This window comes from Oncorhynchus kisutch, linkage group LG2, assembly GCF_002021735.2.
Source record: "Oncorhynchus kisutch isolate 150728-3 linkage group LG2, Okis_V2, whole genome shotgun sequence".
NCBI lineage: Eukaryota > Metazoa > Chordata > Actinopteri > Salmoniformes > Salmonidae > Oncorhynchus > Oncorhynchus kisutch.
The window spans coordinates 15,490,328-15,503,666 of NC_034175.2; the positions used below are offsets into that span (position 1 = coordinate 15,490,328).

The window sequence follows — 13,339 nt, forward strand, 5'->3', positions numbered from 1 at the left end:
CCCACTCACACTTCAGGAGGTTAAGCGTGAGGCCTGCATCATAGATCTTCCATAGGACTCTGCTAAGATGCTGTATGTACAGGAGTGGCTGTAGATCACCACGTCGTCCAAGTAAGCAGCACAGTAATCGTCACAGTCCTGGAGGACCTTGTCCATCAGCCTCTGGGAAGTTGGCGGGGCCCCATGAAGGCCAAATGGCATGACCTTGAACTGGAACAGGCCCATTGGCGTCCGGAATGCAGTGTAGGCCTTGGATTGTTCATCCAGGGGCACCTGGCACATTATTAAAGTGGCTGGAGTTGAGTCGGTGTGTTGGCAGCAGCCACTCCATGTTAGTGGTGGCTGTTTAACCGTCTGATGGTCTTGAGATAGAAGCTGTTTTTCAGTCTCTCGTTCCCTGCTTTGATGCACCTGTACTTCTGGATGATAGCGGGGTGAACAGGCAGTGGCTCGGGTGGTTGTTATCCTTGATGATCTTTATGGCCTTCCTGTGACATCGGGTGGTGTAGGTGTCCTGGAGGGCAGGTAGTTTGCCCCCGGTGATGCGTTGTGCAGACCTCACTACCCTCTGGAGAGCCTTACAGTTGTGGGCGGCGCAGTTGCCGTACCAGGCAGAAATACAGCCCGACAGGATGCTCTCGGTTTGCAACTGCACATGAGGACAAAGATCGTACTTTTTGGAGAAATGTCCTCTGGTCTGATGAAACAAAAATAGAACTGTTTGGTCATAAGGATAATCGTTATGTTTGGAGGAAAAGGGGGGAGGCTTGCAAGCCGAAGAACACCATCCCAACCGTGAAGCACGGGGGTGGCAGCATCATGTTGTGGGGGTGCTTTGCTGCAGGAGAGACTGGTGCACTTCACAAAATAGATGGCGTCGTGACGAAGGAAAATGACGTGGATATATTGAAGCAACATCTCAAGACATCAGTCAGGAAGTTAAAGCTTGGTCGCAAATGGGTCTTCCAAATGGACAATGACCCCAAGCATACTTCCACAAGTTGTGGCAAAGGGGCTTAAGGACAACAAAGTCAAGGTATTGGAGTGGCCATCACAAAGCCCGGACCTTATTACTATGGAGAATTTGTGGGCAGAACTGAAAAAGTCTGTGAGCAAGGAGGCCTATAAACCTGACTCAATTACACCAGCTTTGTCAGGAGGAATGGGCCAAAATTCACCCAACTTATTGTGGGAAGCTTGTGGAAGGCTACCCAAAACGACCTCAGTGTCCACCTCTTGAACTTCAGACACTGAGGCATCATCTTCACTGTCACTCTCCAACCTTGTTGTCAGGCTCAAAAAACCTCAAATTTGCCTGGATGGCAAATTGCCTTGTGTTGGTCAGCCTGTTGTGTGCCTTGGTATGTGTGTTCCCAAACAAGGACCAGTTGCGCTCTGAGGTGGCTAATGTTGGTGGGATTTTGAGGATAATGGAGGCAACAGGAGAAAGAGCCTCGGATCCACAGTCCCTTCCACCAGGTGGCTGATGAGATATGTTTGCACGACTGCCGTATTGCATCTCCATCCAATGCCCTTGCTTGGAAGTGTACTTCGCCAGACTGCCAAGAACCTTGCCTTCATCCAGGCCAAGGTGGCGAGACACGGTAGTGATGACACCATAGGTCTTGTTGATCTCTGCATCAGACAGGATGCTCTTGCCAGCACACTTGGGGTCCAACATGTATGCTGCGGCGTGTATGGGCTTCAGGCAGAAGTCTTCACTCTTTTTAATGCTTTTCTGAACTGCAGTTTCCTCTGCTTGGAGCAACAGTGAAGTACAGATTTCTTATCTTACATCTGCAAGCAGAGTCTGAACATCAGACAAGATGGCATTGTCATGCTGCTTACCACTCTCTCCCAAAATACTTCATCTAGGAGGATCCTCTTGATGAGGTTGTCCATATCAACAGACTGTGATATGGACATTTCTTGGATTGACTCCTTCCCCTCCAGGGGACAGCCAAATGTGATGACACCTTCAATGTGGTGTTCTTATTCAAATCAAAGTTTATTTGTCACGTGTGCCAAATACAACAGGTGTAGACCTTACAGTGAAATGCTTACTTACAGGCCAATAGTGCAAAAAATGTATTAGGTGAACAATAGGTAGGTAAAGAAATAAAACAACAGTAAAAAACAGGCTATAAAAGTAGCGAGGCTACATACAGACACCGGTTAGTCAGGCTGATTGAGGTAGTATGTAGATATGGTTAAAGTGACTGCACATATGATTAACAGAGTAGCAGTAGCGTAAAAGGGGGGTTGGTGGGTGAGACACAATGCAGATAGCCCGGTTAGCCAATGTGCGGGAGCACTGGTTGGTCGGTCGGTCTTCTCACTTTGCTTGGTGAGGTAGATTGCTGCTATAACTTGATGCCCCTTCACATGCCTAATCATTTCCTTGGCTCTCTTGTAGAGTGTAGCCATTGTTTTCAGTGCCATGATGTCCTTGATGAGCAGATTCAATGCATGAGGTCCAAGGTCATCGATGACTGCCTTCAGCTCATCTGCAATGTAGAGACCAATGTGTCTGTGCTCTTGTAGAATACTGGTTGAGGAGTGGAGATGTAGTTAATTATTCCTTGCCTGTGAACATTCGACCACCCATCAGAGATGATTGCAATAGTCTGCTTTCTCTATGATTTGCTTGACCTTCACTTGAACTCTGCATCCAGCAAATGAGTAGATAAAGCATGTCTGGTTGGAATGGTGTATGTTGGGCAAAGAACATTCAGAAATCTCTTCCAATACACATTGCCTGTGAGCATCAGAGGTGAACCAGTTGCACACATAGCTTGAGCAAGACATTCATCAGCATTTCTCTGACTGCGTTCCTCCGTTGAGTCAAAAACTTCTGATTCCAGGATGACCATAAGCTGTTGCTATCAATAAGGTGTCTGATTCATAATTTTCACCTCGAATAGAGGTAGAGGGACTTTTGTCAGAGGTTGCTTGTTGTGAGCGCTGATGGAACTTTATGCACTTGGCCTTTATGTACACAGCTTTTCCTTATACATTAGCTGCAGTGAAATGTCTCCACACATCAGATAGTGCTTGTGGCATTTCCTGTAAAGAAAAAAAACAAATGCAATTCCATGTACAGATAAATAGTTAAGCAGTTAGATTAAACAACTCCTTTGTAAAATAAATGTTTTAAAATTAAACGTTTATGGAAATAAGTGAATTAACACTCCTCAGATAGCAGGCTCAATCAAGCTAAAACCCACAACACTCCTCAATTAGGTTCACTGTTATAAGCTATCTTTTTTTTAATGAATTTAAGCAAAATTCCACTAATTCCAGGGCTTAACTTCCCAAATGTACTTCAAAGTTTCAGACACTTTGCAACCCTGTGTGTGTCACCAGATCTCAACCCAATTGAACACCTCTGGAATATTCTAGAGCGGTGCCTGAGACAGCTTTTTCCACCACCATCACCAAATCATCAAATGATGGAATGTCTCATGGAAGAATGGTGTCGGATCCCTCCAATGAAGTTAGACACTTGTAGTCTATGCCAATGTGCATTAACTTGTATATGCCCCACACCCTATTAAGACTATGTTGGTGTTTCCTTTATTTTGGCAGTTACCTGTACATAGACATGTTTTGTTAAAGTGTATTGCGTGATTGTATCTGAGCTCATCGTGTGTGTGTGTAGGCTTCAGGTAATGAGATGTTGCCTTGTCTGTAGATGACAGTATGTTTACTGTCTCTAAGGAGACTTAAGATCTGATTATGACAGAGACATGGAGGTGAAAAATGTTGCGACCCTGCCCGCTTGTGGGGAAAACAACCTGTGGTGATTACCCCATTGCCTCACAGCAAAAACTTTACATTTTTAAAAAACAATTTTCTTGTTTGTTTTAGTCGATTTACAAAACTACATTTAAGAAAAGTACAACATGTCTAAAGTTTACTTTTCAACATTGCCTGCTCCCTAGCATTCTCACAACTAAGAAAAAGGTAATATTGTAGTGCTTCCCTCGCCCCTTTTCATGACGATGCTTGCAGCCACTTGAGTGAGTGAATGCTAACTACCGACTGGAACATTAAGCTAGCTAAGACCAACAACACAGACTATACAGCTACTAGTAGTGAGTGGAGTTACAAACGGACTATACTAAACAAGTTAAATGTCTTACCTGTGATGAAATGTTTTCCACACATAACTACTTGTAGCCTACTTGGCCACTGCGTCCCCATTCTCCCACACCGGATACCCTGAAGACACAGGGCGCTTCTCGCAGGCTTTATTTTCCTACATGAGAGCATTGCGAGCCGTAGGTTGTGATTTTTTTGTTGTTGACCTGGCTACATGTACATTGAACAACACAGCAGTTTTCAGCATGTTCTGTTATTTCTGTAGAACAAAATCGATGAAGTTGCCTCTTTACAATGGGGGTGAAATAGACTGTTTGTTTTCTGCAATTTGTGGGCATGGTCGAGGGAATTCAATATTACTTGAATGTTGACTATCTCCTGTTTTCTACAAGGTTCCAGCACTGTTATTACCTACAGTTATAACTCTTCCTGAATCTTAACCCTTACTGCTAGAGGAGAGTATATGAGTTAACCCCATTCTCTATAACTGGGTTATACTGTAACTGGGTTATACTGTATGTCACACAAATGCACTCCCTTTAGTAGCCTCCTCCAGTAAATTATGCTCATGTAAACTGTAAGGGACGTTAACCCTCTGACCATTCATTAACCCTTAACACACGTCTGACTCCATGTCTGTCTATCGAGATGAAGAATGTACGGCTTGATTTATAGAGCTACTTAAACTAACAAATCTAACCATTCTGCACACCAGCTGCTCTGACAGGGAGAAGAGTGTGTGCACTCCTCCCTACCAGCTGGGAGTCTTCTCCTCTTGAGATCTTTCTCCCCAACTCTTCCCCTGATCTCCCTCTGTCCCTCTCTCTTCCTCTGTCCCTCTCTCTTCCTCTGTGACCCCTGAGGACGGTAATATGTCAGTGACAGTAATATGTACCGTCTCATCTGAACTCCTACTTTAATAAAGGCTGGCTCAGGGAGATGAGCTCAGTTTATTTGCTCTTGGCTGAGTGTGTTTGTGTTCGGGCCGAGTGTGTTTGTGTAAAACGCCACTGTAGTAAACATACTCCAGTTCAGTGGATGCGGCAAGTGTCATTAATACTATGCTACCCACTGTGCGTGTTTGAGTTTTGCAGTTTGGTTCCCAGCCTGTCAACTGTCATATTTCACTATGAAACTTGGGTAAGGGAGTACAAATTTGGAGTGTGAGGGGGTTGATGAATCCAAAGATTGGAACTAACCCCCCCCCCCCCCCCCCCCCCCCCAGCACACACACACACACACACACACTGTCCTATCTCTGTGAAATCTGTCTCTCCTTATTTCTCCTCCGAGTCCCCCCGGCAACGACCCTCTGAGTCAGCAAACAAACAACTATAACTCTCTGTGTGAGTGCCTGATTGGCTGACGTGTGTTTTGAGTGAAAACATCATGTCTGGTTTTATCTGCAGATCAGCTAATAACCCAACATAGCCTGATGATTATGATAGTCCGCACGCACGTAAGCGCTTACATTCACACGCTAGCTTACACACGCGTGCATTCCTTAGAGCCGTTGTTGTAATCTTAATTCTTGACCTATGTGATCTCTGTGTGCTTCGGTCTACACATCTCTCTCGCTCTGTCTTTCTCTTTGGATTTTCTGGAGATTTGGAAGCCTGCCTAATTTCTGTGTTTAGACTATAATATAATGTTGAGATATCTGACAGATGTCCCTCTCTTGTATTTGTAGGAGATGTGTCTGGTGGCTCCTGAGTCTCCGTCTGAACAGGCCAGGAGAGTCTTCCAAACCTTCGACCCAGAAGGTAATACTGTTCAACGATAGTCTGATAGTCTCTAAGGTTGGGCGGTATCCAGATGTTCATACCATTTCAGGAACCATAATGTGGTATACGGTATTACCGGAAGTGCACACAAGGGGCGATATTAACACACAACAATTTAGGCAACGGGGATCTTGATCCAGGAGGGGATTGAATGTCTCTGCTGTAACCAAGACGCTTGATCTTGACACTTAGCAAGCAAGTTAGCAAACCAAATGCATAGCTGGAGCCCTGAGCTGGATATAATTTGACACATCTTAGGTTTCTTATAGTTCTAAGCAGTGGCGTAGCACGCACCCCCTTTAGACCCTGGTTTATCGGTTTTGAATATCATGCCATCTGTATTTTGAAATGCCCCAACATACGGTATAAACGGTATATCGCCTAATAGTGTGTCTCTCTCTCTCTCACACACACCAATATCCTGGACATGTTATCTTTTCTCCTCTCTCCTTCCTGGTAGAGCATGTGCCTGTATAACCTCAGACTCCTATATTCTCATCCTCTGAGCAGGGGTCCTCTCTCGTCTCATCTCTGCTGTTGTTGTTTTGGGGTTAGTGTGTGTGTGTCAGCCCGCCCGCCTGCCCCAATCCCCCCCACAGCTGAGTCAACCTGCTCCCATCCTCTTCTTCCTCCTTTTGGGGGGATCGGGGGCGGGAAGGCAAAGAAAAGGGCAAGGATAGTGATAAAAAGAGGAATAATATTTTATGTGATGGGAGAGAAAAGGGCAACCAGCTCTCTCGTGTCAGAATTAGACATTCATCCATGTTTCTAAAGCATCAAATGTAGAAGTCAAATTTTGAAGCGTTTTAAACTTCAGGCATTAACTCCAAAGCAACTTTCTATCGCTGGATTCAAACTTCCAGTAGTAGTAGTATTTACTTGGCTTTGATGGCCTTGTCTGTCTTCTTGGGGAGCAGCACTGCCTGGATGTTGGGCAGCACACCACCCTGAGTGATGGTCACACTGCTGAGCAGTTTGTTCAGCTCCTCGTCATTTCGGACGGTCAGCTACGAGGAATGATGCGAGTTTTCTTGTCACAGGCGGTGTTGCCGGCCTACTCCATGATCTCAGCAGTTAGGTACTTGAGAACGGTGGCAGGGTAGACTGGTGCGCCAGTGCCCACACGCTGCCTTTGCGCAGCAGCCTGTGCCCACGGGGAACTGGAGCCCGGCACGGGATGACCGTGTCTTTGCCTTCGCCCTGGCCTTGCCTCCGGTTTTGCCTATTCCGCTCATATTGGTTGCTTTAGTATGTCAGAGAGAGTCCAATTCCGAGGTGTTTAAAGTTCAGGCATTAACTCCGAAGCAGATTCAAACTTGCTGGATTTGAACATGCAACCTTTGGAATCCGAGGCAGATGCTTACCAATTATCTGCCATCCCCGTCCACAACACCCTAGCAAAACCGAAACCTACTTGAAGGTAATAGATAGGATGGATGTCAAATACTGACTTGTATCACAGGTGACCTGGCTGGAGAAAGGAGGGACATAGGAGAGTTCTACTTCACACTCTGAGTCTCTACTGAGCCTCTACTGAGTCACTGAGCCTATACTGAGTCACTGAGGATGTCAGATTCAGAGGCCCTGCTGCTTTCTAATAACTACTCTCTGCTTTTGGTCGTGGAAAGAAGGTGAGCTGACTGAACGATGGGGAGGAGGGAAGAGAGAGACACTATATTATCAAAAGTATATGTGGACACCTGCTCGTCGAACGTCTCATTCCAAAATCATGGGCATTAATGAAGTTGGTCCCCTCTTTGCTGCTATAACAGCCTCCACTCTTCTGGGAAGGCGTTCCACTAGATGTTGGAACATTTCTGTGGGTTCTTGCTTACATTTAGCCACAAGCATTAGTGAGGAAGGGCACTGATGTGTGATTAGGCCTGGCTTGCAGTCGGCATTACAATATATCCCAGAGGTGTTTGATGGGGTTGAGGTCAGGGCTCTTGCAGTCAATCAAATTTAGTTCAGCCGATGTCACAAAGCGCTATACAGAAACCCAGCCTAAAACCCCAAACAGGAAGCAATGTAGAAGCACAGTGGCTAGGGAAAAACTCCCTAGAAAGCCAGGAACCTAGGAAGAAACTTATAGAAGAACCAGGCTCTGAGGGGTGGCCACTCCTTTTCTGGCTGTGCCGGGTAGAGATTATAACAGAACATGACCAAGATGTTCAAACGCTCATAGATGACCAGCAGGGAATCGTGATAATTATAATAATCATCATCATCATCATCATCATCATCATCATCATCACAGTGGTTGTAGAGGGTGCAACAGATCCGCACCTCAGGAGTAAATGTAAGTTGGCTTTTCATAGCTGATCATTGAGGTCGAGGCAGCAGGTGTGGTAGAGAGTTGAAAATAGCAGTTCCGGTACAAGGAAGCAGTTCCGGTACAGGGAAGCACATCTGGTGAACAGGTCAGGGTTCCATAGCCGCAAGCAGAACAGTTGAAACTGGAGCAGCAGCAAGACCATGTGGACTGGGGACAGCCAGGAGTCATCAGGCTAGGTAGTCCTGAGGCAAGGTCCCAGGGCTCAGGTCCTCCGGGAGAGAGTTTGTTGGAGGTAGAGAGAGAGCGTGTTTTGTTAGAGGGAGCATACGTAAATTCATACAGGACAGGAGAAATACTCCAGATATAACAAACTGTCCATAGCCCCCCAACACATACTATTGCAGCATAAATACTGGAGGCTGAGACAGGATGGGTCAGAGACTCTGTGACCCCTTCCGACGATACCCCCAGACAGGGCCATCCAGGCAGGATATGACCCCACCCACTTTCCCAAAGCTCAGTCCCCACAGCGCTAGAGGGATATCTTCAGTCAGGCCAGTCAAGTTCTCGACAAACCATTTCTGTATGGACATTGCTTTGTGCACGGGTACGTTGAAAGAGGAAAGGGCCGTCCCCAAACTGTTGGAATATAATTGTATGCTGTAGCATTAAGATTTCTGTACACTGGAACTAAGGGCCAAGCCCGAAGCATGATAAACAGCCCCAGACCATTATTCCTCCTCCACCAAACTGTACAGTTGGCACTATGCATTGGGGCAGGTAGCGATCTCATGGCATCCGCCAAATCCAGATTAATCTGTCGAACTGACAGATGGTGACGTGTGATTCTTCACTCCAGAAAACCCATTTCCACTGCTCCAGAGTGCAAAGCTCACCTCCATTGGACCACTCCAGCCAATGCTTGGCATCGCGCATGGTGATCTTAGGCTTGTGTGCTGCTGCTCGGCCATAGAAACCCATTTCATGAAGCTCCCGACTAACAGTTATTTTGCCGACATTGCTTCCAGAGGAAGTTTGGAACTCAGTAGTGAGTGTTGCAGCCGAGGATAGACGATTTATGCGCTACAGCACTCTGTGGTCCCGTTCTGGAGCTTGTGTGGCCTGCCACTTTGCAGCTGAGCCGTTGTTTCTCCTAGACTTTTCCTCTTCACAATAACTGCACTTACAATTGACCCGGGCAGCTCTAGCAGGGCAGAAATTTGACGAACTGACTTGGTAGCATCCTATGACAGTGCCACGTTGAAAGTCACTGAGCTCTTCAGTAAGGCCATTCTATTGCCAATGTTTGTTTATGGAGATTGCATGGCTATGTGCTCGATTTTATACACCTATTAGCGACGGGTGTGGCTGAAGTAGCCGAATCCACAATTTAAAGGGGTGTCCACATTATATATACACACACAAAAGTATATATGGAGAGATTGAGTTACCCATGGTATGTGTGATTGTCACACTACACAATGAGAGCGTGATGCATGTTGCTGGAGTGTGAGTGTGTCCAGCTGAAGGTCACCATAGTCATCACACACACACCCCATGGACCAAACCTGCACAGACACATTTGTGTGTTTGTCGCTGTCTTTGATATGTGTGTGTGTGTGTTCCAGCAGGAATAATTTCTGACGGCATAAACAACATTCCTCCGTTTCGTGTTTATAAGAACAATATGCCTCTTGAGGTAGCTGAGGGGTTGTGTGCGCCTGTTTGTGTTGACGTTTCTAACAAAGTGAGCGCCACCAGCTGAGAGTAGTCTTGTCTGTTCTGGTTGCCTCCACACCAAATATGTAGTAAACACACTGACCCGTTCAGACCAGAGAGGGAGAAACAGAGAAATGGATAGGTCTGTCTACACTGAGATGTGTTTCTGCTGTTTCGTGAGATTTTTCATTTACGCCATATGGATGTTTATACACACACTAGAACCAGCAGAGCTGAGAGCAGTGTCAAAGCCCTATAAATCTGCCAGTGTCACATCTACAGTCGGCCCAGTTCACTGTGTTATAGAAGAGAGGCGCCAGAGTGTGCACACATCCCATATGCACGCAATAATTTACACACAGGTCTCCCATGCACGTAATAACACACACACACACACACACACACACACACAGGTCTCCCATGCACGCAATAACACACACACACACACACACACACAGGTCTCCCATGCACGCAATAACACACACACACACACACACAGGTCTCCCATGCACGCAATAACACACACACACACACACAGGTCTCCCATGCACGCAATCACACACACACACACACACACACAGGTCTCCCATGCACGCAATCACACACACACACACACACAGGTCTCCCATGCACGCAATCACACACACACACACACAGGTCTCCCATGCACGCAATCACACACACACACACACAGGTCTCCCATGCATGCAATCACACACACACACACACAGGTCTCCCATGCACGCAATCACACACACACACACACAGGTCTCCCATGCACGCAATCACACACACACACAGGTCTCCCATGCACGCAATCACACCCACACACACAGGTCTCCCATGCACGCAATCACACACACACACACACAGGTCTCCCATGCACGCAATCACACACACACACACACAGGTCTCCCATGCACGCAATCACACACACACACACACACACACACACACACACACAGGTCTCCCATGCACGCAATCACACACACACACACACAGGTCTCCCATGCACGCAATCACACACACACACACACACACACACACACACACACACACACACACACACACACAGGTCTCCCATGCACGCAATCACACACACACACACACAGGTCTCCCATGCACGCAATCACACACACACACACACACACACACACACACACACACACACACAGGTCTCCCATGCACGCAATCACACACACACACACACACACACAGGTCTCCCATGCACGCAATCACACACACACACACACACACACACACACACACACACACACACACACACAGGTCTCCCATGCACGCAATCACACACACACACACACACACACACACACAGGTCTCCCATGCACGCAATCACACACACACACACACACACACACACAGGTCTCCCATGCACGCAATCACACACACACACACACACACACACACACACACACACAGGTCTCCCATGCACGCAATCACACACACACAGGTCTCCCATGCACGCAATCACACACACACACACACAGGTCTCCCATGCACGCAATCACACACACACACACACACAGGTCTCCCATGCACGCAATCACACACACACACACACAGGTCTCCCATGCACGCAATCACACACACACACAGGTCTCCCATGCACGCAATCACACACACACACACACAGGTCTCCCATGCATGCAATCACACACACACACACACACAGGTCTCCCATGCACGCAATCACACACACACACACACAGGTCTCCCATGCACGCAATCACACACACACACACACACAGGTCTCCCATGCACGCAATCACACACACACACAGGTCTCCCATGCACGCAATCACACCCACACACACAGGTCTCCCATGCACGCAATCACACACACACACACACAGGTCTCCCATGCACGCAATCACACACACACACACACAGGTCTCCCATGCACGCAATCACACACACACACACACACACAGGTCTCCCATGCACGCAATCACACACACACACACACACACACACACACACACACAGGTCTCCCATGCACGCAATCACACACACACACACACACACAGGTCTCCCATGCACGCAATCACACACACACACACACACACACACACACACACAGGTCTCCCATGCACGCAATCACACACACACACACACACACACAGGTCTCCCATGCACGCAATCACACACACACACACACACACACACAGGTCTCCCATGCACGCAATCACACACACACACACACACACACACAGGTCTCCCATGCACGCAATCACACACACACACACACACACACACAGGTCTCCCATGCACGCAATCACACACACACACACACACACAGGTCTCCCATGCACGCAATCACACACACACACACACACACACACAGGTCTCCCATGCACGCAATCACACACACACACACACACAGGTCTCCCATGCACGCAATCACACACACACACACACACACACACACACAGGTCTCCCATGCACGCAATCACACACACACACACACACAGGTCTCCCATGCACGCAATCACACACACACACACACACACACACACACAGGTCTCCCATGCACGCAATCACACACACACACACACACAGGTCTCCCATGCACGCAATCTCACACACACACACACACACACACACTAGTCTCCCATGCACGCAATAACACACCACTTTGTTAGTGTTTCACACAGAATTTGAAACTAGGGGGAAAGCTATGATTCAGCTGTAGTTCTACCCAGTATGTGTGTACAACACACATACTGTACTCGTGGCACGCGCACACAATCATATGTTAGTATTTTAAGTAGACGGGTAGGACACACGTGGTAGTGTTTTAAAGCTCGTTCTCTCAGGTAGAGAAGTCATAGCTGAGGAACGTAGGTTAGACAGAGGAGAGGACAAGGCCGGCGTTCGTGCTTTTGCATGTGTGTTCTTGCATGTGTACATATGTGTTTGTGTGTGATGAGGTACCTCTGTTAGCACAATGTAAACTGTGTGTTCAGTCTGCGTGAAGGCCTGTCCTGTTTCAGTGCCACTGGGACTTGCTGATAATGGGGCACCCTCTTCACCCCACCTCTTTGATAATGACTCCCGGAAAACAGACACAGAATTGCAGATGAGTCTGTCTCCTTATTGTGTCTGGACTAAAATTCTTTGAACAATATTGTCTCTTTCTCTCCCTCTAGATAACGGCTTTATTCCAGACTGTCTGTTGGAGGAGGTGATGAAGGCACTAGACCTCGTCTCAGAACCTGAATACTAGTAAGCGTGTGTGCTCTTGTCCAGCTGCCTCAGCTAATGTTTCACTGCTGTTGGGTAAAGAGCAGAGAAAACACAGACAGAACCAGAGAGCGAGAACACTAAACATCCAGAGGAAGCGAGAAAGAGGGCAGGGGATGATGGCGGGGGGTGGGGGCATTAAACTGCTAGCAGGAACACTGAGAGGAAATGCTTTAATGTGCTGCTTCAAACC

At 47.3% G+C, this 13,339-nt stretch overlaps 1 protein-coding gene and 1 pseudogene across 2 annotated transcripts in view; one reads left to right on the forward strand and one right to left on the reverse strand.

Moving 5' to 3' along the window:
• The window catches only part of mindy3 (MINDY lysine 48 deubiquitinase 3), a 46,644-nt gene that overhangs the window by 15,837 nt on the left and 17,468 nt on the right, over positions 1–13,339 (forward strand). For both annotated transcript variants that reach the window (XM_020506045.2, XM_031788474.1), the window contains 2 exons: positions 5,795–5,867; positions 13,053–13,128. In XM_020506045.2, the coding sequence (XP_020361634.2) occupies positions 5,795–5,867; positions 13,053–13,128 (149 nt within the window). The remainder of the gene's footprint in view (positions 1–5,794; positions 5,868–13,052; positions 13,129–13,339) is intronic.
• Positions 6,764–7,123, reverse strand: LOC109907822 (histone H2A-like; annotated as a pseudogene).